This window comes from Plectropomus leopardus, chromosome 12, assembly GCF_008729295.1.
Source record: "Plectropomus leopardus isolate mb chromosome 12, YSFRI_Pleo_2.0, whole genome shotgun sequence".
Taxonomy (NCBI): Eukaryota; Metazoa; Chordata; class Actinopteri; order Perciformes; family Serranidae; genus Plectropomus; species Plectropomus leopardus.
Window position 1 is genome coordinate 5814258 of NC_056474.1, and position 27878 is coordinate 5842135.

The window sequence follows — 27878 nt, forward strand, 5'->3', positions numbered from 1 at the left end:
AGCTGAACCGTCAAAACATAAACAGAGCAGTCAACCTTGTGTCAACGCAGTTAGCTCGGGTTATAGTCTGTCTTTTACCAAAAAAATCTTTATGCACGCATTCCTAATGTCGTGTATTTACGGTCAGAAAATCCCTAGTCAAGGCACTTAGCTCAGCTGCTAAGTAGCGAGGTGGAGAAAATAAATCTGCAATAAAGATTAGGACTAAACTAAGAAGTACGCCTCGTCGGGCCTTCAAGTAGAGGTAACGCAAGCTATGCTAGTTAGCCACTACAAGCAGTGCTAGCTCGCTTTTTTTGGACAACCAGCTGTTTGGCTGCTGCTCTGACATTTAGTTTCAATTTTCATTAGCCGCACGTAGGCTAGTTAGCATTAGCTCGCGGTAATAACACTGTCAAGTAGTCGAGCGCTGCAGAGGACAATGCATTACATGGTATCACAAAGCAAAACAGGGCATTAGTCGGGCCTGTGAGCCAGCTGCCAAGCGAGTTGGATTGTTTTTGTGGTCGCAGGCAGCGGTAGGTAGGTGTTAAAATTAGCCTCGCTGTTAGTTTGGAAGCTAACAGGTAACTTGTGCTCTACGGCTTTCAGTGCGACGTCCGGACTTGACAACAGTTCAGCGAGTGCGAGCAAATATGTCGGCTTACTTATGCGCACAACTTGTCTGTCGTCTTATTCAAACTCGTAATTTTGTTCAATAAACAACCTAAGTGTTGGTTTTCTCTTTCTAAGGTTCTTCCTCGGGTCGACGCAGGACAAAGGAGACAGGATGGCTGAGGCTGACGGCAAATCCACTGCGCTTAACGGTAAAGGATCAGTGCAAGAAAATAACTCACTATTTATACTGACCATAACTGTGCCAGCTGTCATGCTCCTGAGCGCCGAGAGATAATCAAGAGGACATGTTTCGGTTTAGGTGGCTCTGAAGAGAAAGAACCAGGAGAAGATCAAAACAAAGAGACAGACGCCTCTGCAAGCAAAGAGGGACAAACACAGTCTTCTTCTCAAGATGGTAAAACCTCATTTTTGTAATCTTCATCAGCTGCTGACATCGTTTGGTAATTTGTTAATATTTAAACGCATTTGTTGCTGGGATACTTTATTTTGCTATTCCTAACGTTATTGGAGTTTTATCTTCTCTATATTTTTGCAGCCTGGTGGAGCTCAACCAGTGTTGTATCAGCAAATTCTGGGCCCTATGCATAAGCAGTCTTTGCAGGCCCCCAGCCCCCCAGCCCCTCAGCTCTTGATCTATGTCTCTCTCACGCACCTTTTGAAATGTTTTAATGCCTGTTTTCCACCAAAATTAGCGAGTGCACACAGGGTTTTTTAAACACAGGTAAACGTGCTTACCACACTTGAGTATGATTTTTTTTTTGTTGTTGTTTTTTGTTTTTTTTGTGTGTTAGTTCATTGTTGCAGACAGGCCAGAGAACAGGTAAACAGCAGAAAGCAGCATGGAAAGATGGCTGTGAAAATTTAAAGGTGGTTACATCTCTTTATATATACCTTAATTATTCAGTGTCTCTTTCAAACTCAGGGACCATTTACACCGCAGCCGTTTTTGCATGAAACTTTTGTTGCGCTTGGCCATTCGTTCACACGACAGTGGCCTCAAAACACAGACTTTTGAAACCGGGTTCCAGAAGGTAATCTTTAGGAAACACAACTATTTAAATCATTTTGCGTTTTTAAGGGCTGAAAGGGGCCTCAGAGAGTTCCTACGGTTTCTTTGTACAAAGTTCAGTCCCTCAACAGGTTTATTCAGCCATTTTGAATTGATTTGGCACTAATTATTTGAAATAAAAAAATTGCAAACAGAATCCAAATTTTTATTGCAGGGTTTTCAAGGGTTCCCTGCCGATTTGGGCCCGGGAAATCAGTCCCACTTTTTCCCCCACTATGACGCCCCTGAACTCAACATTGAGTGCGTTCACATGGACATGAGTAACAAGTTTATGATGGAATATGTTTAAGTGTTTGAACATGCAAGCACCTTATTCCATTTATGAAAAACCCAAATATGCTAGCTAGAGTACTCTGAAAGTAACTAGGAATGTGAATAACCCAATTTCTTTGGGCTCATGTCAGCACCATATTCTGAAAATGATCAGAACCAGGATAATCCTCATAAACGGGTTATTATTATCACATGCATGTAACTGCAGTCACTGATATAGTATACAGTAAAGATTGTGCAGCGGTTTCACAACTTTCGTTGAATCTCCCAGTGAGGCAGTGATGTCTTAACCTTATCCTCCATGGCTCAGGCTTTTTCCTATTTCTGTAGCTCCCAAAGAAACAGGAGAGGCGTCTGGAGACAAGCCTATGCCAGATGTGGATGTAGAGACCGGCGCAAACAGAGAGGGAGAGGATGAAGAAGACACAGACAGCATGGATGGCAGCGGCCTTTATTCCCTGACTGAGGACGGTGAAAGAGAGAGCGAGGGCGGCCGACGGGAGAGAGCAAAGGATAAAGACGGCGGGAAAAGGGCGGCTAGAAAGAGGAATAGACCTGGCGGTGGTACCAATCACTCCACCAGCTCAGAGGACGATGACGATGAGGATGAAGAAGAGCAGAAAGATGATGACGATGATGACGAGGCTATGGAGGCGTGGCTGGGAGCAGAGCTCCGTGACCTGCGTGGCCCTATATGGCGGGCCATACCCTCACTGCGCTCCAGGGAGATCGGCAGGGACTCGCATCAGTTTGTGAGGCGTGTGTGTGGGGCCCGCGGTCTAGTGCAGAGGCTGGAGCTCCAGGGCCGACTGGAGAGGCACACGGGCTGCGTCAACACGTTGCACTTCAACCCATCAGGCACACGCCTGGCTTCAGGCAGCGATGACCTGCGGGTCGTGATCTGGGACTGGGCTATCCGTCGTGCTGAGCTGGAGTTTGACAGTGGCCACAAGAGCAACGTCTTTCAGGTAAAGGAAAAGAAAAATATTTACTTTTTGAGAGAAAAAAAAATCTGCCTACTCAATATTAATCAATACTAAATGACAGGTGAGTAGACGCACTTTGAAGTGAGTGATTGAGTGACTAATAACAGTGACTGTCGTGATGACAAGTTTAAAATAAGTCCTCTCTCTGCCCTCAATGTACACAGGCAAAGTTCCTGCCTCACAGTGGTGACTCCACCTTGGCCATGTGTGCTCGAGACGGTCAGATCAGAGTGGCTGAGCTCTCTGCCACACAGCGGTGCAAGAACACCAAGCGGGTAGCACAGCATAAAGGGGCAGCACACAAGGTGAGTGTTTGTACTGCATGTGCGAATGTAAGAATTAAAGACGTATTTCAATGCCGGAAAGATGCACTTCTTGTAAAAAAGGGCCGTCTCTGCAGCAGGAAGACGCAAATACTTTTGAAATTGATGCTACATGACCAGAGAAAACAGAAAAGTGTGCTTTTGCTCAAGTGGTAGAAAAACTACAACTACCAAAATTCAGTGCGCTGCACAATAAAAGCCCTGCTGGGGGGGTGAAGCAGTGCAAACTCGTACATGTGAAACAGTGGTGGCCGGTCAGCAAGAGATAATCTTGGAGAACTATTAAACAGTAAGATAAAACTTGTGTCCGGAAACATTTGAGCCCAGAAATATGCAACTCAGTAACAGAATCTTGGTTTATATATTCAATCAGCGCTGCTTAGTTTTACCTTTGGATCAATTTTTTTTTCACTGTGAAAGCACCTGAGTGAGTGCTCTTGACTTTCACGCCTATCTTTAGTACAGTGAGCTGCAGGTATGCAGGCAGCGGCACGGAGGGGGAGCAAAGAGAGACCTTTTGCTTAAAAGGGGTTTTAGTTTTTTAAGTAACAGCTCACGAAAAGTTAATACAACACGGTCTCTGGCTCAAGACAGAAAAATGTTGCGCATTTGCAACCCATCATAAACGCAGTTAGCTTGTTTGCTATATTGCGTTAAGGCTGCCGTCACACTGAACGTTCTGCAGAGCCAGTTCAAACTTTAAAATTTAAAAACATCATCAAATATCCACTTTGAACAGCCGAATCTGATTTGACTGGCATAATTCGAGTACAGCCCCACAGCCCTACCCAAGAACCAGCGAAACTCTGCCGGAGTATGTCTTTTGCATCAGTTTACATTATTCAGCAGTTTTGCTGTGGAGGGAGGAGGGATATCTAGGTACTGCTGAGATGGAGGGAAGTTTACCACAGTTGATTTACACATACAACTCACATTGTAATAATAGAGTAGAAAATATGTAAAGTATCCTTTCATGGTTTTTGTGCCATAGGTTGCAGCTGTTGTAAGTGTATTTAAGTCTCTGAAAGCCTTGTGATTAAGCACAGTCTCCACTCCGGGCGTGTTTTTTTTATTTTATTTTTTTTGTTTCAGCTTGCCCTGGAGCCAGATTCCCCCTGCTCCTTTCTTTCTGCTGGAGAGGATGCTGTGGTGTTTGGTATTGACCTGCGTCTTGACCGCCCTGCCAAGTGAGTAATTCTGTTAAAGTTTACCGTTAGATTAAATTTAATCATCTCAGGAAGTAGATTTTATGTTGGTTTTCTGACCAGACTAGCATTTAAAATAGTTGGACAAAATATCATAACCCACAACATAATACTCATTGTTTTCTATTAAGACAGTCGCTGGTATTGAAACAACTCTGTCCTGTTTAGGCCACAGTTTTCAAATATCCTGTGTTTCAGTGTTGGTGAACACCCACTGTTTAACATGTTCCTCTTTGCCAGCCAGTTTTTCTGTGTTTGCCATGTTTCGTCATGATTTTTACAACTTCCCCATGCCAGAGCTAATACGTGTTTTTCCTTTGTGTCTCCTTAAATGTGTGCGGCAGTAAACTGGTGGTTGTAAAGGAGGGTGATAAAAAAGTGGGGCTGTACACCATTTTCGTCAACCCAGCAAAGACACACCACTTTGCTGTGGGCGGAAGAGATCAGTATGTGAGGTATGAGGCCGGTTGTGGTTCTAGTGTTGGTTATTTTAAACATAGAAGCAGGACAGTAATATTTGATATTGTTTATTACTGTCTCTTAGATGTTAGCTCAGATCTTTTGTGGTGGGGTTGTATGAGGTACTTATCCATAGTCAGCGTGTTACATACAGTAGATGGCAGTCAACACGCCCTCAGTTTGGAGAATGCTGGTGTTCGGCACAGAAGTATAACAGCTTTAACCTTTCGGGAACGTGTGGTGCGTTTTGCATGTCATTCTTAATTTTTTGGTCATATATTGTATTATTTCTTGGTGTCATTCTGGGCTTTTGCCTTGGAATTTATAATTTTTTTTTTACTGTTTTACATCTTATGTCTTTTTTTTTTTTTTACCATATTTGGCAGACAGAGAAAATACATGTTATTTCCACCGGGTTCCTCTAAAACATAGTGGCATCATGAGAAAAACCTGACATTTTAAGGGTTATGATTCTGAAAATTAATTAATATTTGATATTTGTGATAAGGACTGATATTGTTTAAAACATAAACTCAATGAAAGTAGAAAATAACATTAATATAATGTAATTTTTAAGCGATACGAGTATGTGTACTATTAAAGCAGACCCCGAGGGTTAAATGTATGCTCTTTGGAATATTTTTAGTACTTTATCTAACTCTCAGATAGTGATTTCCAATGAGGAACTGCGGCTGTTTTATTGAGTTAAAGTTACAGTTTTGTCAGTGGAGTCTGGTGGCTTTGACAAGAGCATAGATGGGGAACTGAAGAAGTTAATAACTCCCCTGTCAGTACAAGCTGTCTTATGGAAAGGTGAAGCAGTGAAAAATACTGTCAATACAGCATACACTTAAACTGATATAGATTTTTTTAGGTGGTTAAAATATGATTTGCAGCTGTCCTTGTATGTTGCTCAGCTTTCATGTCAGCACTCCTGTCACTTCCCTAAATTGGAGGCGTGCCAGCTGCCATCTGCTGTGTGTAATACACTGACCCTGGACAAGTACACCATATAACTCCACCTCAAAAAGGCAGAACTACCCCTTTAACTTCTTAATTGTTTTGCTCTTCTCTCACTTTCTCCTCTCTTCGCCCCCTGTAGGATTTATGACCAGAGGAAGATCAATGAGAATGATAACAATGGTGTACTGAAAAAGTTTTGTCCTTCACATCTGGTATCCAGCGAGTCCAAAACCAACATAACTTGCCTTGTGTACAGCCACGATGGCACAGGTAAAACAATAAAAATAAAACTTACATTATTCTATCATACACAAAGTAAAAATACATGAAACAACTTGCATGGAAATTATTCTACATCTCTATGGTGTGATTTCATTTCCTTGCAATCCCCATAATCTTGTTTCACATTTATATTTGAATGAATTGTGATTATCTTTACCTAATTATACCATACTCTGAATATATTTTAGAAATATTGAAAATAATGAGCCCTACACCTCACGCTTGCTTAACTCAGTGTCCAAAAATGGCCAAACTTCTGCCCTTCCTCCTGATGCAACCACACTGCAATATCAGTGAGACTCAAACAGAATGAGATCCATCCCAGAGAGCCTTAACAGTGTTCTCGTATTTGCCAAACACCAGTAAGATCAACTTTAGAGACAGTTATGGGATTTTACTTATGTCCAATTAAGATTTTTTCTGAGATCCACAACTCAACTGAGCTTGAATCTTTGTGATGAAAAGCTATGTCCATCTTCTGCCTTTATGGAATTGAAGGGATTTTTTTGACTCTCTTTGTGTGTGCAGAGCTCCTGGCCAGTTATAATGACGAGGACATCTACCTGTTTGACTCCAACCACAGTGACGGGGCTGACTACCGCAGGAGATACAAGGGACACCGTAATAATGCTACAGGTGTTAAATTCTGTGTCAATTACAGCACAAATTTACTACAGTAATAAAGTGCTAACTTATCCAAGATGGCCAGCTTTACAAGCATTTGGCTGACGAGTGACTGTTAAGATTTGGCCGATGAAAACTGAGCATTTTTTTCCTCAGTTTGCACTGCAGGACTGTGGTTATCACACAGTATATAATTCTCATCTTCACCTCTTTGTCACAGTGAAGGGCGTGAACTTTTACGGTCCGTGCAGTGAGTTTGTGGTCAGCGGCAGTGACTGCGGACACATCTACCTGTGGGACAAGCACTCTGCTCGCATCGTCCAGTTTATGGAGGGAGACAGGGGAGGAGTGGTGAGTCAAAAAGAATATTAAATGCTTTTGTTGGGTTTCAAAGATGACTTTGGAAAGGCTGTATACATGACTTTATGGGTTTTCTTTTGTTAAAAATGCACTTGTCGTCTTACTGAAACAGAGTTTGGGTTGACAATAACGGGTTTTATCGTAGCGGCTCAGCTCATTCTGCGTAACTGGACGAGCCCACATATGCTGGCGATTACAGCGTGGCTTAAAGTCAAAGACTGCTGCTGTACTCAGTTTCTTCCGTTTTTATTTAAATTTTCAATGAGCTTTATAAAAAATGTTGCTGGGAACTTTCTGTATATGATGTTGAGTGTTTCATTTGCTAAAGGCATTTAAGTAAAGGTTTGTGTTGAAGTTTGTTATATTCCAAATTCTAAATTTTGACAAATATCAATTATTAGTCTCATTAGTACTAATAACCGGTTTCAGCCCTTAAAAACCAATATTCGTCGATCCCTAATGCATATGTCTGTCGAAGAAGGATTGCAGTGCCGCAGTGGGTTGTGGGTAGCTGCCTGTTAAGTTGGATGGTTTTTTTTATTGTTTATTTTATTTTGGGTTTTTTTTTCCAAAGTTGTTTTTTTTTTTCGTTCAGTTTGTCTAATTTGGTCACACACTGTAGATCCTTTTATATCTATTTAATTTGTATTTTTGTGTAAACTCCAAAAGTCTGTTGACTGATAAAAACTGCACTTGCACTTTGCACTACAGGTGAACTGTTTGGAGCCACATCCCCACCTGCCGGGTATGGCCACCAGTGGGCTGGACCACGACATCAAACTGTGGGCGCCCACAGCTGAAAGCCCCACGGGACTCAAGGGTCTAAAAGAGGTATTCTGTCCTGCTCTATTTTATTCCATCCTGCTTTTTATAGTCCTGGCCATCATTCTGTTGGTTGTGGTAACATTTTTTTCCACTCTTTTGTAGATACATAAGGATGCAGAGCAACCACTGAAAGTCTTTGCGCATCAAAATATTAGTGGGACATTTAAGAAACCCTGCTTAACTTCTTTGTCTAAAGCACTTTTGAAAGTGAAAGTGAATTTGAAAGTGAATTAGTCACAACTATCCATTGTAATTCCAGCTTTGGTAGCTCTGTATTGTAATAGATATTATAATTACTATTTGGGGTCATTTTAATTCTTTTGATTGACCAGGGTAAAGTTGCATGTTATAGTTTCTGCAGTGGCTCTGCAGGTTAAAGTGTTATCATAACTTTGCATAACAGGAATGAAGGCCAAAACTACAAAAAATAAAATCCAGGATGTAAAACATATATTTTCTTATGCAATGACTGGCTGTGTTATATAGATTATGGTGGTTATGGTAAGGCTGTTTAACGGCCTCACTTTGGTTGCAAAAATGTTATCGTTTCTAAGTTGCATGTTCCTTTCCCCATTTTCCTACCTGTTTGTTGTGTTCGTCAAGGTGATGAAGAAAAACAAGCGGGAGCGGGATGAGGACAGCGTGCGCCACGGTGAGCAGTACGATACCCAGCTGCTGTGGTTCCTGATGAGACACATGAGGAACAGACGGCCTCCGAGGGTGAGCTCCCCAACACTACAACAAACCAAATGCAGCAGATGTTATTTGTGTTTTGGGGGGGGGGGTGAGTTTGAAAAGACATGAGCATTGAACATACAGGTAAGAAAATACCCTGTTGATATTCCAGTGTAGCCCGATATCTCCAGACCAAATTGCAGTTTACACAGCAACAGTTCTTGCATTAAACATTAAACTTTACACAGCAAACACTGTAAACGGGCAATGCTCTGAAGAACGCCCTTATGTGCAGGCACGTAGTGTTCTTCTATGATGTGTCATTACAAAGTTACACCGCCAGCTACTGGCCTTGCATGCATACTAAAGCACTTCCTGTTGTTTTTTGTGGATCCGTGTATACAACGATTGTTCTAATAATGCTATCATATGAATGCAGATATTTTTTTTTAGTAGGGCCGTTGTCATCTCTAAACATGGCCTTAGTCTGAAACATCTCAATTAAATCTCAATTTAAAATGGGTGTTATCAATGGCCATTGTTCAAAATGCATTTGGGCACAATTAGATAAACCTACAACTAATCAAAGCAATGAAATGTGATGTAGCCCTGAGCGACGGAAAAGTGTAAACAGACTGGAGTGTGACTACTGCTATAGAGATGAGCTGTGATAGTGTAGCATCAGTATAACCCCCTTTCGACCTTGCATCAACATGCATTTTGGGTGTTTGGTCTGCAGTCAGATAGCACTTAACCACATGAAAGTGCAGGACTAAATGCATCAAGGATGTATTGTGATCCAATCAGCCATACCACCTCCGGAGGTGGTCAGTGAGCATTGTGACCACATTGAACATGGGTAAATACGATTGCATTTTCAGTCCACATAGAACAACTATTTGGGCAGAAATGCAGAATTGCGCACGGCCATTTCAGACCAGTGAGGTAGCAGCTATTAGCAAGCTAAGTCAGACAGTTATGAGAAAGCTTATGGATATTCAAGACACTCGTGCATAGAGTCAACAAGATGAGACGAAGTGTCTGCTGTCAATTAGACAATCTGGATATGAGACATTTTAATGAAAGGTGTAAAGGGGGTCTATGTCTGTGAACGAATGTTGCCGTTTTTGCTACCCAAGTGTGAAAATAGTACTTCAACAAAGAGTTCCCAATAAGCTGCGTGTTTGTTTTCAAAAATGCTCCAACGTTGCTCATCTTTACTGAGCTATGTTTGTGCTTGCTGTCGTGTCCCGAGGGTGTGCGAGCCTAAATGATACCATCACATATTTTGCAGTAAGCGGGAAGGCTCTGCTAGCTGGCAGTTGTCGTCTTAAAGATGCCCCATATTAGATAAACGTTTTTAATTGGCCCGACTGGAAATCTGTTTAAATAGGAGGGGGACCAGACGCATCTGCTCGAGCAAATTAAACATGAGTTTGCAGATTCGTGTGGTTCCCAGGCTAAATCCAGTGTGGAATTACTGGTAATTTTGCACTGAAAATGTGGAGTAGAGTTTCCAACATTGAGAACCAGGTTGACAAGTCTTCTTACTTTTCTCTGTTTTCTTCTCCTTTGTCTCGATACAGGCTCGCCGTGAGGGTGCAGACGCAGACACAGATGAGTCCTGGAGCTCTCCAGATTCCTCTGATGAAGAGGAGGGAGGTCCAGACCACGTCCAGTGCATGTCCTCCTGAGCCACACACACACACACACACACACACACACACACACACACACACACACACACTTACATAAATACACACTTTATTGCCCTTGAATTGATGCACATAGGCAAGCACTATTGACACACTGGCACACTCAAACACTGACGAGCCACAGACTTTTTTTTTTTCTTTTTTCAGTTTTTACACACATACAAACATAAAAACACACATTTACTTAAACATACTTTTGAGTGACAGAGATGCTTAACGCCTGGTTTCCCAGCAGTTGTGAGTGTGCAAAAGACGACTACAGACTTGCATACACACTACCAGAATCCTGATTTTTGAGAATTGTACAAAGAGGTGTCTAGTGAGTGCTTACATCCCTATAAACCACTCGGAGGCCCCTGCTTGTCCATACATTATCTATATGCTCTGCATAGCCCCAGAACAATGTACTGTGAGTGTATGGCAACAAGCACCTCCTCTTTAGATACCCTGTAGGAAGCTATACATCACCAGCACACGATCCCCCACTCTCTTAGTAACACACCTCTCGCTCTCCAGCTCTCTGTGCTGATGAAGGGAGGTTCAGCAGGGAGGAAGGGTGCAGAATCGTACCTTCAAACTATCCCCTAAATGTGACTTCCTTTTAAGATTTGAATTCAGAGGGAAACCCCAGCGTCCCCTCACGGCATCGCCCCAGTCTCTTACTGATTTCTGGCCCCGAGTTTGTGCAGCAGGTTGCATTTTTCACTCATTTACTCTCCGAGGACTACTAAATCCCTACATGCTGCATCACCCTACATGCTGCCCCTCGAAGCTACTCCCTCGCCTCCTCTTTCCATCACGCTCCCCACCTCACTACTGAGTGCACTTTGAATCAGGGACGCTTTAGTTTGAGACACAGACAAAACGTGCACTGAGTGTGTGACTTTGGGGGGAAAGAGCTGTATCATTCATTGGAAAACCAACAGTTAAGTTTATTTCTATTGATTTTTTTCTTTTCTTTTTGGAGTGGGGAGACATTTTGCACTTAAGAGTTTTTTGACTGAGGAAAAGGAGAGTTTTTTTGCTTCCACCAGCCTTTTCCTCTTTCTCCTTCCTCTTCTTCCTCTCTCTCTCCATCCTGACACCCATCTGACAGGAATTCAGATGTTGAGGTAGATGGTGTTCAGCATGTGCAAAGGACAAGGACTGATGTTGGTATCTGTTGGGGGAACTTATTTTAAAGAGCCAGAACCGACCTGGATCAAATCCCAATTGAACACTGCCTATGTGCCAATTGAGATTAGATTAATAATGTGGTTCCTTAATCCTTTAAAACCTGGGCAAATTGGATTGATATGTTTCAAAAACATGGAAAGAAGGCAATGACTACATCTAAGAAGAAATGACCCAGAAAGTAGCCAGTCACTAAAAAGTACAAGAAAATTACCTGAAAATTAGAAGAAAAAAAAAGGGAAAAGTTAAAACAAACATTAAAAAAACACAAGGAAATGACCTGAAATTAAAACAAATATATATATATATTTTCCGTCAAAAAATGAATAAATACAGTTATGGTAATTATAAATAGTTGTCTGGACATTTTCTGGCAGTTTTTATAGAATTAGATTTCTAAATCTTATAATTTCATGCTGTTTTCAGGACATTTCTTCCCAACTTGCTTATTGCCTTTATTCCCCCTCTTTTTTTTCTTCCAAAAATCAAACTAATTTGCTCAGGGTTCAGGGGTGAAACACATCTGAACACAACGCAAGAAAAGTGATGTCGATCCAGGTTTCAAAGGGTTAAAACCCACCTGTGATGCTAAGAGTCAAAAATCAATTGCTGAATTACTTGGGTTGTTTGTTTTTTTTTTCAGACAAACATTTGAACCAGGTCGTGTGTTTGCAGCCAGCGCACCGCTTGTGAGGAAACGTGTGTGTGTGTGCTGCATTAACGGCTCAAAGAGGACGACTGGGAGGAGGGAAGGGGGGCGGCGGGGTCAATATGCTTGCCAGTCATTTGTTGTGTGAGAGCGATAAAGTCCAGCTTTTCTCATTTTCTATGAGAACTCTAGTTAGTTGAATTTATATGTACATATATAAATATATATTAAATCTGTAAAAAAAAAAAACTAAAAAAAATAAATGAACTTTAGCAAATGCTGTTTGACTTCAAAGAAGAAAAAAAAAGATGTCAAAACATTTGATTGGTATTGATGCAGAGGTTTATATTCTATATAAGGATAAAGTACTTTTAAAATCCAGAGAAAAAAGTCCACTTGAGACACCATTTTTCTTCAGTTTCGTTCCTTTTCTGAATGACTTCCCTCTGTTACGAACAGAACAGCTTTCATTTCAAGTATTAAAGTTCTGATTCAAGAAAAAAAAAAACAACAAAAAAACAGTATTTCCTTTCTAGGTCTTAATCCATCATTTGAAACAGTTATATCCAGATTTTTTCCCACTGGCTATTTTTGGCATCTTGTATACATAATAAGGCATTTGATGAACAATTTTTTGTCCACCACTGCCTATTATTGCGTTCTACCAGTTGAGTTGGAAATATGTACGATTCGTGCAATAAACAAAAAGACAGTGCTCTTGATGTTGTTGTTTTTTTATGGTCTCATTCTGTCTCTTATTCATATCATATGTATAGATTTCATTCATTGGTTGACATAAGAGGTACTATTCTTATTTTTTGCACGCTGCCAGAAACATTCACATCTACAACAGTTTAAGCCATGCAAGTTTCTGACAGCTCACACTTACAGTTATGTCTTTGAATTAATCCAAGAGATCGATATTTTGTGCCCATATTTGTCAGGTATTTGAATGATTGCATACTGTGCTTCTGTTAAGTTAGTGATGTTTTTGAAGATTTTTGAAAGAATGGCCACAATCTGTGCAGCAGAGCCTAAGAAAGTGATACTAAACTTGGCGGGGGGGCACAGGGGCCACAATAGGGTGCCAGGGGCCCTGCCAAACAATAAAGTCAAAATTAAAATTATTTGATTTGCACAGATTTTGGGGGGGGCTTTGAATGGAAATAAGGCACACAGAGTGCATTAAAAAAATAGTTTAAAAAGAGGATCTCACAAGGTGGCTCCAGAGAGAAGTCATAGTTTCAAATTAACCAATTGGGGTACAACACATGCACAGTGAGATCTGGTCTGCAGGTGCTGAAAGGCTCAATAGCTGGCACACTGTCATAGCCAGAAAAAGTCCATAATAAAAGACCCTAAATAAATGCTTTCTCAATGCAAAAACTATCCACAGTCTCAATTTAATTACAGACATCACACATTCTGCTTGGATGTGAGCCAGTAAGGTGCAGAGATGAATTCAATTTACTGCGTCCCCCACTGATTCTACTGATCAGGCACTTTCTTATTCTTATATATAAATGCCTTTCCTTATTATCTATGTACCATAACTTCTGTTGCATCTTCCTTTTGTGCAGTGCAAGAGTGTTAGTTTTTGCTTTGCTTACTCACCTTTTTCACAGCAGAAATTTGGGCTTTCCATCGAAGTAAAAAGCACAGGTGTAACTGATGACATTAATCAAGGACAACTGCATTCAGGTGACATAGTTCCAGAGTGCTGCTGTTGTGCCTGCAGCTTCACCGGGACACTTTGGATGGAACTGAGCCATCGTTACCAAAAATAGTTTTACCTGTGTTTTCTGGAAGAGCCCAACAGGCAAAACATCTCCCAAGAGCTTTATTCCTACTATGACAAGTTAAGATTATTTGGGGAGTTTTAGGGTGACAGTTTCAGTACTTAGTACCCTGATGAAGTATATGTGCATAGTCATGAGCAGAAAGCGTTGATAACACCAAAGCTGACTCATCCTGCAAACTCTTACATTAAATGTAAAGAAACCCAAGCAATCAACACTTTATTTGTATGCTTTCATCGTCTTTTGTTTGTTTTCCCTTTTTTTTCAAAACTTTTTTTAAGCATCTTTTATGTTCATTATTGTTGTTGCTTTTTTACTTTTAACCAGTACCCAATCCAATATCATTGTTGACTTTGTATTTAGTTATATGCATGCACTAAATGGTGAATAAAGGGTTAAAAAAGAAAGAGAAAAAAGGATAATAGAGCTGACCACCGATTCTTTGTGATTTCTAAACATTTTAATACCATTTTTAAAAATCAGTTTCCATTATTTCACGACTTTCTGCATCTTCTTCAGCACTTCAGGGACTCCCAGGTAACTTTTGTGTACAGAACTGCCTTTAGGTCTGTCAACACCCTCCACTCTACCTTCATTTGTGTTTTCTATTGTGTAATAGAAACTCAAATGTGGTAAAACTTCATCTACATAAAGAAGGGTGCAGATGATCATTTGTAATTGGCTTGTTTGAGCCAAGAAATTACAAAAAAAAACCTGGCAAATGATATTTAGATATTGTTTTATTCAACAGGTCTCTGAGTGGAAATTTAAACTCCAATACTTGTTACCAGTCTCACCAAATCTCCATCCCTGATCTGACATGAAAAACACCCTTATATCACATGAAAACTGACAAAAACAAACAGTAAACATGTACAAACAAGAGGTGTCTGATCTGTGAATCTGGTGTATTTTTAAGGTAGAGAACCTGGACTGATGCGCACAGCTCACAGTAAACTAGTTCTCCAGGCTGGTGTTTAGAACAAAACCAGATCTAAAAAAGAAAAAAAAAAATTCCAGACCACATTTCAGACACCAGTGAAAGTTACAAGAACGCAGCTTCTTTTCTAAACACTCTGACACATCCCACTTCCTCTCACTCCTCACAAAAAAAGCAAAATGTTTTGAAATGACAAGAATAAAAGAAAAGACAGCTGATGAAGTGTGAAACAAAAAAACACTTATGTAATTTAGTACGAATGCAGCACAAACACCTCTCTACAACTCATCCCAGTCGATGAAAATCAAATTTAAATTGATTTGATTTTCTTGTAATACAAATGAAGTATCTTTTTGAGTGAGTTGCTTATTTATACAGTAAGACAGTTTCAATCTCTCGAACACGGGAGGCAACAGTTGGGCTTCCAGCCTGTTTTCAGTCTGTTAGTTGGGCAGGAAGCTCAACACGTCACATATGTAGGAGATGTGATCTAGCCTATCAAACACAATCCGCCATGACGCAGTGCAGACATAAATATTAAAAGAGGCACTACCATGGCGTTAGCTTGTTGCCTCACTAATGCAAATGCACACACACACACACACACACACACTTGCACGCACGCACGCAAAACTGAAGGCACAAGAGTCGAGTCTCAGGTGTTTTATTCCTTGTACTCCAGAAACTGCTGCAATCTTTTCCGGTGCTCTGCAGACATCTGAACAGCACTGAGGATTTAAAAAATATACGTTACAAATGACTAAACTCAGCATTATCTTTTTTAATGATTTGAAGACTGTTAATTCTAATGACAGGCCTTACTTTAAGTGATTTCCAAAAGTGGTTGTTATCCTGTAGATGGCGGTCTTGAGCGTGGCCCTGAGAGCAAAGCGCAGTGTTTTGTGAGTGGAGTCTCCCATGCTGCTGGCCGACCTGACGGGTTTACTGGAGGCGTGAGGCAGCTTGAAGTGGCGATCTACTGCCTGAAGACAGGAAGGACAGGACACAACTGCTGTCAGTGGGTGCACAACGATCTGTTGTTGCACTAAGTGCAGTATCTGTATAACTGTTTCCCTGAAGTCTTTGCTACTTGTGAAAAGAACATGTAATAATACTTCAGAATTGAATCTGTTAACTTGCACCTGTAGAGTGAATATCAGCAGTTAAAATTTAGTTCAAACGGTGTGTTACACAGATTCAGAAAAACTCTTGCTTGTCTGAGCCTCCTGTTTGCCTGTTAAGCTCTTTCTCACTGTACAAAAAAACCCACTAACATCTGGCTTTTGTATTTAAGGTTACAATCAGCATTCACTCCCCAGACATATGGCTCTCTAGTGGTCACAAGTATTTACCAGTTCTGATAAAGCACCCGGCTGGAAACACTAATTTTAACTCCTTTTCCGGCATGATACAATGACACAAAATACCAGCTGTCTCCATCCAAGCAGCACTAAACCTTTACAAATTTAGTTGGCAAACAGTCTGAAAGAGAGATTGGATAACTAATATATAAAAAACAAGTAGTAATATAAGTAGTAATAGTAGTATATATCATTTTATTTACTTTTATAAATATATTTCCCTGTTTTAAAAGAAAAAAGAAAATAAAACAAGAAAAGAGGAGTATAGATGTAATGCTGGTTAAAAACAGTTTCAATTAGACCAAGAGTGTAATATCATAACTTTCTGTAATTAACAGCAAAGAAACCGGCAGTGTCATGAATGTATGCTCTCCACCATACACAGATTAACACCATGTTTAAAAACAAAATGTGTTTAGAATAACTGGCCCCTTTGATTTTCTCAAATCTCAGAAAGCACAAAACACTGAACAGTATGTTTGTTTTAAAGTTCAGCTCCAGATTTGTACTCGCGAAGCCAATTCACACACTCAGGACAATACAGCTGGACAATGAAATCTGATAGCAGTCAGGGTTGGTTCATCATTGCTGTTACACCAATATGTGCTCTCGGGACAGCTGCAATAAAACCATCTCTGCTTACCTCTTGTAAGGCCAGCATGCAACTGAGAATGCTGGGTAATGTAGTCTGTACAACCCCAAACTGGTCCTCTGAGAAGGAGGCTTGAACAAGGTAAGACAGACCTGCAGGAGGATGTTTAGAGGACACAGTGATGCAAATGTTGTCTCAACAGTTTGTATGATTCATATCAAATGAAGTTCACCATCTCCTCTCACCTTCTAAAGCCCAGATGTGAGCCTGGCTGTCTGCAAACAGAGCTTGACTGGAGGCTTCTGGAAGCTGTAAGAGACGATGTTAGCTGGTACGAGTCTCTACTGAAGACAAAAGCACGTTTACCAGAAGATGGACAGGTTTTAGTGAGACTACACTACCACTAGGGATGCAGGATATAAATTTTTTTGCCAATATGTGATATTTAACAACTAATTTGGCTGATGATTGATATCAATATATCCACTTTTTCCCCCAAACCTACTTTTAATGATCATTAAGTCTCTTCTGTAGTGAAATAAACATATTATGCAAACTCTTATTGTGATGGCCCACCAGCAGATGGAGACATGAAATTTTATGCTTTTTAGTGTATGTAATATTCTTTAATTGTGCAAAATAAGAAAAATACTTCAAATTAAGTTTGATGTTTTGTACATGTTTACTTTGTCAATAAAAATAAAATTGGTTTGTGATATCAACAGAAATCAGCATATTGGCAGAATTTTGATATTTGAGTTATTTTTATTATTACGAAAGCCAGTATCTGCAGATACCAACGTTGTGTCGATATTATCGTGCATCTACAACATGCATATGGCATATACAGAAACCCCAGAAAGCACAGCTACCCAGACTAATTTCTACATATAGGAAATGGTGCAATGCAAGTACAATATTTGGCTGTGATAATCAGTACCTCACATTAATGATAAGATCACAAGGGCATGAGTTCTCCACATTTGATTGGTACAGACAACACTTGCATGACACATGTATTGCACAACTCCTTAAATCAAGCTTTTCAAGTAATTAGTGAGGCTCTTGTGACAGCTAAGGGGATGGAAAAGAGCAACATTAGTAATGTGTGCACAATCAAGCCCAAAACCAGGAGTTAAATTAGTGATGCGTACAGGATGGGGTTGTTAGATTTGCTAAAACTACATGAAAATCTACTGTGTATGTTGAGAGCATGCAGGGAGCCCCTCACACTGTGCAGAAGACACCATGCACATGCCACACATCCTTACCTTGTTAAACAAATACATTATCAGCACCCGCTTTGCCAAGAAATTTTTAACCTGAATGGAACAATTCAAGTATAAAATTGTTTTGTTTTCACATCCACTGAAAGAGTATGTAACACACATGTAGAAATAACGACTTTTCACACTTAACCTGAAGCTAAGACCACCCCAAAAAGTCCAAATCTTGGACTCTTAATATGGATGTACAGTCTATCAGAACAAAAGCGGATTATTTGACCTTTGCTTTATAAGGCAGAAGTAATAATGAGTGAAAGGACATCAGTAACCAGGCTACAGACAGGACACATTTCTAATTTTCTCCTGTCTCATCTGTCTGGTGCCAGCACAGAAGTGATTGGTGCCACTGAGCTGAAAATGAGGAAAGAGGAAAAAAAAGAGCAAAAGGAGCTCTTTCCATTTTCACACCTGTACACAACCTGGCCAATCACGGCGTAAAGCAGGAGATTACTGTCAGACTGCCGGTTTTGCAAAAGTTACAAAAATCATACAAGACAGACCTCTTTGTATAACTATTGTTAGCCAGAGGTTAATAAAAGTTAAGTATGAAAAGCCTTTTGTCAATGCTGTATAAAATATACTCAAATCTATATTGTAATTCCATATTGTAACAAGACTGAAGTACCTGTTCTTTTCTGTTCTGGAGGAACTGAGCCAGGAGACTTGGTTTAGACGGTTCCTGTTTGGGACTAGGAACTGAGGCGGGGGATGCCATGGGACTGCCATTGGCCTGTGAATCTGCACAGAGACATTAGGTCATAAATGGGAACCAGCAGAGAAAAAGCTCCATATGCAGGTACTGATCAATCATCTACCTGCTGCGAAACTTATGTAATTAGAATTTTTGACTTATTTTCAGGTAATTTTCTTGTAACCGTTTAACCAATTTCTTGTTGATGTTATTTTGCAATTTTCTTGTAACTTTTTACTTATTTCTGGGCTATTCTTGTAAAGTTTGTCAGCTTCTTCCAATGTTTTTTATTGAAATTAAGCCATTTCTGCTCAGGTTTCAAAGGGTTAAAATGCTGTGTACAATGAACATGCATTAGTGCGGATAAAGCCTCTGTCATTTGGGGTGAAAATATATAAAAAGGTGAAAATTACATCTAAATATTACTTCTACTAATCTAATAACTTTCACACCTACAAAGAACAGATCATAAGAGGTAAAACGTTGTCATTTACTGGCTAAAATCGGACTTTAAAGTGTTAATCTGAGTGACATGTCTTTCATTAGCCTCCTCTTACCTGTGGAGGTGGACCAAAGTTTTGGCACTCTCCTCATGACGTGTGGGCTCTGCACTGTGCCGAACCACGGCGAGCACTGGTCCACAGGAGCAGTGAGACGCCGCAGGGCCGGAGAAGCAAAGGGGCTGTCCAGATCAGGAGTGAACGGTGCCGTCAGAGGGCTCTGCGGAGCGCCGCCAACAATGGAGCGTGCAAAGACTGAAGCTGGAGTTTTCATCAGATAAGTGGGCCTCGGGCTCATCAGATCCTCTGTACCTGAGGTTATTTTTAAGAGAGAAAAGTGGGACTAAAATGATAAAGGAGACTGATCATGAACCATTAAGTTTATTAATGTTTTGTAGCAAAATACCCGATGTCTCAGATGAAGTCTTCCGTTCGCTCCCAGACGACAGTGATTTGGCTCTGCCGTTGGTTGCTACAGTGTCGTGATAGGCTACGAGTCTCTGGGTCAGATCAGCCAGCAGAGACAGACACTCCTTACTGATGGCATTCCAGTTATGAGCATGCCCACCTGGAGAAGACAAGGATGAAAAGATACATACATTTAGATGTAATCCAAACATCAAAAGACTTTCAAAAACAGTTAAAGAAAGAACCTCATTTCTGTGTAGACAACATGACAAACCTGGCTGACTCAGACTGAAGACCTCACAGCGTCGAGATGGGGAGTGTTGAGACAGTAGAGCCAAGTCCTGCAGAGCTAGAAACTATAATGTGGAAAAAGGACAAGTTACTACACCCAAACTTAATAATCAGTAAGTATCAAAAAAAAGAGGAGAATATATTCTTTTCATCTACCTTTAATATCATCGGCTGCTTGTCGGTAAGAACTTTAGGAAGACACTGGTGGGCGTCCTCAGTAAAAGACGACTGCACAGGAAAACTGTACACCTGCACATTACAGAAATATATTAGAAAACATACTTCCTTAGAGGTAACTTTAATGATCACGTGAGATGAATTCTGGGGATTTTATCATGAACATTATAATCCAGAGGAGTGCAGGGCTCCTATAGCTTACAGCAAGTGGAAGGCAAGTTTTTAAGACTTTTTCCATGTCAACAGAATTAAATTTAAGACTGATTTCACTAAAGCCAAAACTGGAGGGAGGGGGAAATGAAAGAAAAAAACAGACACCAGTTACTTAGGGTTAGGGAGAAAGTATTTGTCCACATATTTACTTAAATATAAAACATGACTTTTGGAAAACAGCAATGCAAGTGGTATTTTGTAAATTCTTTTTTTTAAGTTATTTATTAATTTGACATTTAACAATGTAATATCATACAAAAAGACTCACAAAGTTATACATTTTATATCTTAGCGCTTTTAAAACTTTACATTAAGACATTTTAAGACCAATTAAGGCCTTATTTTTAGAATGATCAGTGCCTCTAAAGACTTTTGAAGGATCTGCAGGGACCCTGTGCACAGCACTCCCTGCATACGTAACATTCAAAGCAATGACAACATTGCCCCCCAGTGTTACTACATATTTTAAAAAGGCAAAGAGGTTATCTTTACAACACAGCACTCTACATCACAGACACCGTCAGATTTGATTATTAGAACTGGGCCGAGTCTATGATATTTTATGTCGTTCACCACAGCCAGCTGTCACTTTCATCTTTGGTTAAGTGGTAAAATAAAAGAAATAATATAAAAATGTGGAAAATTCACTTAAGCACAGTGAGACCTTTGTATTTGCTCTTATTGTGATTGTATAAATTTGACCTTTATGGATACACATACCTCAGTTACAAAGATCCTAAAGAGCAGCAGTGTGATGTGCCACGTGAAGAGCAGGAAGCTGGCACTGATCCACAGGTGGTAGAGCAGGGACAGGTCCAGCAGACCAGCTATACTGTCAAGAGGGTGGACAGAGCTGGAGGTGGAGATAACACACAAATAACACATTAAAGCAGTCCAGGAGGCAGCATTGTGTGGCTGCGAGTATGTTTAATCATATCTAAGATAGTATTTATACTGACCTGTTTAAATTAAGATTCAGTGTTTTACAAATCCATGCTTTTGGAACATATCCTGTTCAAAATAAATTGAAATCCTGTGTTTAACACTGGTAACAACTTTGTACAGAAAAGGTTGAAAACAAAATGACTGAACAATAAATATAAGCATGCAGGAAGACTTCAGCCCCACCTATTTATATATCAATTACTCGCCCCGTGTTGTGTTAAATTGGTGGAGAAAAGTGTTTTTCTTGAATGCTTTTGGTGCTTTTGTAAACTGATGCTTTTATATAGTTTTGCTGTTGTTAAACGTCGTCACCTATGACTTCAAATTCATCAAAAACTTTCTCAATTTTTGGATTCTTTGTTTACTTCATGAATTCAGTGTAATGCTAGTTGAGTAAATGATGGACAAATTTTTATTTTGGGGGTGAACTATTCCTTTAAGAGTCTACTTGGAAGACGATCATTAACATTTTAACTCGCAGTTTGTACTAAGGTGTAGGATTGCAGTGTTACTGAAATTACATTTTTACATAGAGATCACTTACCCAAAAAGAAATACACAACAATGAAGTTCCTGACAGAGTAAAGTGCTTGAGTGGCGCTGCACTTCACCACCAAAGGCAGGGATCCCTTAAATCGAAGGTATTTGTATTGCTGGGGGAAATAACAAAGGGTGAACACAGACCGTAAACCACCATAAACACCATAAAAAGAGATAAAAAATAGCTTTTAAATGTCAAATCTTTGCATCATCATGTGTCAGATAAATGAGTCAACGTTTACATATTGTAATTGTAGTATTAATGATGATGTGAGAGTCACAGTAACAGCACATATTCTACTTGTGTGCTAGACTGCAGTGTCGGCCTGTATGGTATCGGTCCTGATGCTGCATCATTGTTACTGTCAGGACCTGTTGAAGGTTTGTTTGTTTATTAAGATCCCCATTAGCTTCTGTTTTAGCTACTCTTCCTGGGGTCTCAATTATTTTCATTTACAATGTTACATAAATACACATTACATAACATTCATACTCGCAGTTTGACTAAACACGACACCAAAACAACACACAGCAATCAACACAAACTTAAAAACTGTAATATATACAGTCACTCTGCATAATGATTTATCTCTTCAATACCTGATAAAAAAAAAACGTAACAAGTAAATCGCAAGAAAAATTAGATAGCTAGCCCAAAGTCGACTTCATATCTTCAAGACCATCAAAAATATCTAACATATAAAGTGTTTTACACTATTCCTTGTGTAATTAAATAAAAGGTGAAGGTGCTGAAAATGGTTTATGTTATTAGGAGAAGTCATTTTTAACACCTACTTAATTGTTATTGGCCCTATGGAGTTATGGTGGACATTTATTAATATGCTGCCGTGGAGATTGAGTGTGCATAGGTGCAAGTCACCCTGTGTACAAATTAATGTCAACTGTTGTATGTTTCTGTGTCATATTGTTTGTGCTTTTTGTGTTTTATTATATTTTACACTTACACTTACAATGGGACAAATAACAAATGGAATTTAACTGAGTTCAACTAACATCACATACCTGAACAGTGTGAAAAGAGACATAATTCATGTTGTGGATCACACCCAGCAGACTGTGAGAGAACCCAACAAAGGCTCCAGCCAGCAGAAGAATGAGGTGAAATTCATTCAGACACATCAGAGGGGAACCGTCAGTGCTGAAGACAAATTAAGAAAATTAGACACTGGATAAAGCATGTAAAGCTCAACATGATAGCTTCATGTGTTAACTGCTTACCCATTGGTCTGTGCGACTGTCTCATATCTGCCCCCGATGGTGACGGCACAACACCAAGCCACGATTATTCCCATGATGCAGTGGACCAGGGAGTTGACAAACTGACGAGGGTGGAGCAGCTGACCCAACAGGGCAATTTTTGAGCATGCAATGGTTGGGATGACTGAAGAGAAACAGATCAAACAATCAAGTTACAACCAAAGACAATCGTGTGCTGGCTGTCAGATTTTCTTGTATTTGGCGATCTGGACACCGTTTCCAGCGCAGCATCATATGAATGTGCAGGTATATTATTTAGACTCAACACTGACGAGAAGTGCAATTTTAGCAATGTATGTCACACTAAATGAGTTGGCTAAGATTATACTGTGATCATATATTAATACTGGGGAATTTATTTTTTTTTAAAGTAGCGTACAATGGCCACAGAGGGATGATGAAACCTAGGAAAAGAAACATATTAAATATAAATAAATGCTTTCGCATAAAAGAAAGTCTTAAGAGAGGATTTAATAGATGTTAATAATGTAGCAAGTCTGATCTCAGGAGGCAAAGTATTCCACAGTTTGGGGGCTCTGACAGCAAAGGCGTTGTCATCTTTCTCTTTCATAACAAGCCGAGAACAGGGAACAACGAGCAGAGCTGCACCCGCTGATCTGAGGCAACGCCCAGGTACATAGGGGGTCAATAAATCCCTAATGCAATGCATTAAGTAACAGGCAATTAGTGCAAGCAAATTTGCTATGAGTAATGTGTTCAAATTGATTATTATTAAGCAGTGCACCAGCGCACTGAAAATGGAGCGGACCCAGCACTACCTAGCAACTGGAGGACCATGTCAATCATACCAAGGTAAACAACAACAAATCACATAGAGGAAACTTTCCGTTAACTTTCTGCAGTATTTGCCACTCACCTGTGTAATACTCCAGGTTCAGGAACCCCACCATGATGATCACTCCACACAGCAGGATGAAGGAGAAGATGGCGCTTGCGCTCGTTAAGAAGGAGAGGCATTCTGTGATGGAAAAAGCGGTTTAGGTTGAGCTTCATGTAACTTTAGAAAGCCATGAGTCAAAGCTTACAATGAAGGTGGTGACTGACCTGATGTCGTCTGGATGGGGTGGAGGAGGCTGAACCTGCTGAGGATTACAAAAACTGCTGTGATGGGAGGCAACAACAGGACAGCCCAGGCAATACTGGCCACAGCTCTCCAGCAAATCACCTAAACAGAGCAGTCAGTCATTATGATATACATAACAAACACACAATCATTAACAGAATGGTAGCCGTTAAGACTATGACTCTTCTCCTTACAATCCCTGTTACGACTTTGCCTACTCGCAAAACCTGTGATGTAAACCTGAGTGATAGGAGAAGCAGTAACACACTCATGTGTGAGGAGTTAAGACATGACATTGCTGGTCGTTTCAACCATTCGTTTATATAATGTTAATAAATGTCGCAAACACAATTAGGGACACAGATTGTATGTTATGTTCATCTTTTAATTGGTCTTTTAAATTATTGTTCAATTTGTCTTTACATTCTGTCTTGATCCTGTTCATTAATATTATAGTAGAAGTAGTAGTAGTAGTAGAAGTAAAAGTAGTAGCAGTAGTAGTAAATCCTGTGTTTACTGCTTTTATTCTTTTTTTTTTTTTATTGTATTTACTTTCATTGGTATGGTGTTTTTATTTTTTTTTTTCTCTATTTCTCATTATAATCGGTCTTCTTTCTAATATATTTTTGCCTCTGATCTGTTAAATTCTATCTTAGTTCTTGTCTGGCCTAAGTTTGGGATCATCGTTTGGCTTCTGTTGTTATTTACCTTTGGGATTATTGCTTTTACTTTACTTAGTCTGTCAAAGCACTTTGTAAACTCTGTTTTTAAAGGCGCCATAGAAGAAAAGTTATTATTATCACTGTCATCATCCAGGACTTTTTACATCCAGAATTTAGTTTAAAATTGAACTCATAGCATTTCAAAATACTTTTAAAAGGCATTATTTGGGCATGTCAAGAAAATAATCAAGAGATGAATTAATAATGAAAGTAATCGTTAATTGCAGCCAAGGATTTTTTTTTCTTCTGGATATAAACTTCTGAGCAACTTTTCTTTTTTTTTGTGTACACCATAACATACACGTCTGAAAGACCTCCAGATTATGGTAGAATTACAATCATCAGTCACAATGACACTTAATGAATGAAAATTCAATTTAAAACGGAGAAATGTATTAAAAGTCTTCCTTATGAAACTGGCTAAAACTTTCGCTAAAAATTTCGCCTTTTTCCTATGCCGTAAATGATCATTATAATTCCTCGATTTGTTTAATTTTTTCAACATTAATCTCTAAATTATATAAAGGATTAAGTTAATAGAAAACGTATGAACTGTATATTGACATGTCATGAAAACATCACATATTCAAAGTTACTTTGTTCTTGATTATCCCCTTTACTTTTCACTTATCCGACTCTTTTTCTCGATCTAATATAAGCTTATATAATCAGCCAAATGTTTGTTTCTCGGGTATATTTCCTTTCTTGTTCTGTCACTTGTTTTTGTGTTTTTATGTCTAAAAACAAACGTTAGCTTCGCTCACAAAAACTAGCATAAACAGACAGAGGCTACTTCGATTAGCGCGCTGGATCACGCGACACATTTCTATAGTTTTTATGAATGAGGAGTTCACAGACTCACCTTGCGGACAAACCAACAACTTTGCTCTGCAGAAAACATGTTGTTTGGATAAACGGAGAGCTAAACGACGTTAAAAATCTCCTCAGCTCTCCTGCTGTCAAACTATTTTCCACTGTTTCCCATATCGCGCGCCACATGCATTCAAAGGACCTCTGAAGGACCCCCGACTGAATGGTGTCCGTATTCCTGCCTGTTGTTAGTGTAACAGCCACGAGGATTCAGTTTAACCCTTTGAAACCCGAGCACAGTGGCCTGATTTCTTTTAAAAACATGGGAAGAAGAAGTCGATAAGCCCCTTAACTCGACGGCAAAATTCTAACTTGAGACCGGGACCAAGTTATAAGAAAATTACTTAAAATTAGCACAAAAAGGAAGTACAAAACAAAAACAAACAAGTAAATTACCTGAAAAAGGTAATACATTTATATATATATAATATATTAGCATTTTTAATATATAATTCTAAGACTCATAAATATAATTTCTGGACATTTTCACAATAAATTATTTTATTTTATTTGTTTTTATTTTTTACATTAATAATTTTCTAATATTTGTTTGCTTCTTTCTCCTATTTTTAACAAACATTTTCGTTTTGTTTTGTTTTTTTTTCTTGTCACCTTTTACCCATTTCTTGCAATTTGCTTACTGCCTTTCCCCCCCATGTTTTCAAAGACAATTAAACCTACTTGCTCGCTCAGGGTTCAAAGGCTGAAATAGTATGTGTGTCTGTATGCATCACAAGAACATCTGATGCTGATCCAGGTTTCAAAGGGTTAATGAGCTTGTCCAACAAAAAATATGTGTACATTTGTAAAGTCTGGCCAATGCAGGCATGGTTAAATGAAATAAGCTAACAAATACTATACTTTACAAGCTTCTTCAGTTAAAAGTTGCCTTAAACCCTGCTTTCAAATGAATTTATTTTGAGCAGCCTAAAGTTTATAGACCTATGTGAGTATTAGTATACACATATTATCTCGGATAAGAAAATAAACTTAAAAGAAGCCTGCTGCAGATGGTTGACGTACTGCAGTGATTATTTAGAGCTTCTTTTCATGCTGCTGCAGCAACATTACCACCTAGTGGATATTTCAATGTACTACATTTGCAGGGGTAGCTGCAGTTATTGTTGGAAAAAGATTTCAGTTTTGGTATTGTAGTATGAAACTGTTAAATCAAACCCATCATAACAGCTCTCATTCAGACAGCCTATGGCCAGGGCTTCACATCTGTACATGTTATTTTAAGAATCCTCACATCCCACTTAGACTACTGACCACAAATTGTACAGTCTAATCCTTAATCCTTCTTTTCCTTCCATCTTGAAAATAATTGAAGTACACAATAGACTGTATAGTTTATGATGAATGTATTTAGTCTTTGTGACTGCAAAACATCACCATCAGTCACAACATGTACTCTGTTAACAGAAAAATCCTTCAGAAAAGACAAATAAATTCCAAATCTCTGAAATTCAACAAAAATAAAAAGTTTACCTGACACTTCATATTAATGAGTCAACCAATCAGCTGAAAGCCAGTCGCCTGGCTCTAAAATCTGCAGCCGGCTCAAAATCGCGAGATTATGAGATCATGATGTCAGATCATGAAGTCAGGCTAGGGTAAAATTACTTATTTTCACAACTAGCCTGCAAAAAGTGCAAGTACACAAAAAAACGACTCTGTTAAAGTAACAAGAGTAAATGTATGTAATTACCTTAAACAGGGCTGACAACCTTTCAGAAAAGTTTGGAGTGAGATTTAGGAGGTGAAAAAGTGTTTTTGGTGGTGGCACTGCACGCAAATGTTCAGTGCAGCAATTTTTTCCTTACACACAGCATGGCATAATCTGGCTAATTTTTTGTAAAAGAAGTTTTGATTTAAAAAGTTTTTATTCTTTCAAGTGTTACAACAACATATAAAAATGTGTGATTCACACACACAGACGTGCATTGAAAAACAGAGTGAATGTCAAACTGCACTTAATT

At 39.3% G+C, this 27878-nt stretch overlaps 3 protein-coding genes across 6 annotated transcripts in view; 1 reads left to right on the forward strand and 2 right to left on the reverse strand.

Annotated features, from left to right (window-relative positions):
- The window catches only part of LOC121951493 (guanine nucleotide exchange factor VAV3-like), a 68794-nt gene extending 67887 nt beyond the window's left edge, over positions 1 to 907 (reverse strand). The window contains exon 1 of one of the 2 annotated variants that reach the window (XM_042497827.1): positions 850 to 907. In XM_042497827.1, the coding sequence (XP_042353761.1) occupies positions 850 to 870 (21 nt within the window). In that variant the 5' untranslated portion in view covers positions 871 to 907. Of the gene's footprint in view, positions 1 to 647; positions 713 to 849 lie in introns of those variants that run through there. The other variant, XM_042497829.1, reaches the window with a different exon arrangement.
- dcaf8 (DDB1 and CUL4 associated factor 8) lies at positions 1 to 15550 on the forward strand. 2 transcript variants are annotated; one of them, XR_006106394.1, is made up of 14 exons: positions 1 to 244; positions 733 to 806; positions 917 to 1012; positions 2291 to 2928; positions 3111 to 3251; positions 4362 to 4456; positions 4819 to 4929; positions 6036 to 6166; positions 6707 to 6814; positions 7023 to 7153; positions 7874 to 7993; positions 8591 to 8707; positions 10249 to 10408; positions 15527 to 15550. XR_006106394.1 is itself a non-coding variant. In XM_042497833.1 (13 exons), the coding sequence occupies exons 2-13, from the start codon at positions 770 to 772 to the stop codon at positions 10354 to 10356; spliced, it is 1833 nt and encodes a 610-aa protein (XP_042353767.1). In that variant the 5' UTR covers positions 1 to 244; positions 733 to 769; the 3' UTR covers positions 10357 to 11714. The 2 variants fall into 2 exon arrangements, 1 of the variants encoding a protein (XP_042353767.1); XM_042497833.1 differs by lacking the exon at positions 15527 to 15550 and having other exon boundaries at positions 10249 to 11714.
- ndc1 (NDC1 transmembrane nucleoporin) lies at positions 15535 to 26012 on the reverse strand. Of its 2 annotated transcripts, XM_042497831.1 has the most exons (18): positions 25889 to 26012; positions 24286 to 24406; positions 24098 to 24199; positions 23182 to 23344; positions 22966 to 23101; positions 21947 to 22055; positions 21417 to 21468; positions 21178 to 21310; positions 20224 to 20316; positions 20051 to 20132; positions 19775 to 19936; positions 19426 to 19680; positions 18803 to 18915; positions 18163 to 18213; positions 17137 to 17200; positions 16943 to 17043; positions 15761 to 15921; positions 15535 to 15666 (listed from the first exon to the last, which is right to left on the reverse strand). In XM_042497831.1, exons 1-18 carry the CDS (start codon positions 25925 to 25927, stop codon positions 15603 to 15605), a joined length of 2001 nt encoding a protein of 666 aa, XP_042353765.1. In that variant the 5' UTR covers positions 25928 to 26012; the 3' UTR covers positions 15535 to 15602. The 2 variants fall into 2 exon arrangements, with proteins under 2 accessions (XP_042353765.1, XP_042353766.1); XM_042497832.1 differs by lacking the exon at positions 18163 to 18213 and having other exon boundaries at positions 15536 to 15666.
- Between the last annotated feature and the right edge of the window lie 1866 nt (positions 26013 to 27878).

Coding starts and splice junctions, on each gene's coding strand:
- ndc1 (XM_042497831.1), bottom strand. CDS start 25,927: ATGTTTTCTGCAGAGCAAAGTTGTTGGTTTGTCCGCAAG. Junction 21,469..21,946: donor TGTTGTGTATTTCTTTTTGG/GTAAGTGATCTC, acceptor TATTTTGAACAG/GATATGTTCCAAAAGCATGG. Junction 19,937..20,050: donor CTTCAGTCTGAGTCAGCCAG/GTTTGTCATGTT, acceptor TGTCTTCTCCAG/GTGGGCATGCTCATAACTGG.
- dcaf8 (XM_042497833.1), top strand. CDS start 770: ATGGCTGAGGCTGACGGCAAATCCACTGCGCTTAACG. Junction 3,252..4,361: donor ATAAAGGGGCAGCACACAAG/GTGAGTGTTTGT, acceptor TTTTTGTTTCAG/CTTGCCCTGGAGCCAGATTC. Junction 8,708..10,248: donor GGAACAGACGGCCTCCGAGG/GTGAGCTCCCCA, acceptor GTCTCGATACAG/GCTCGCCGTGAGGGTGCAGA.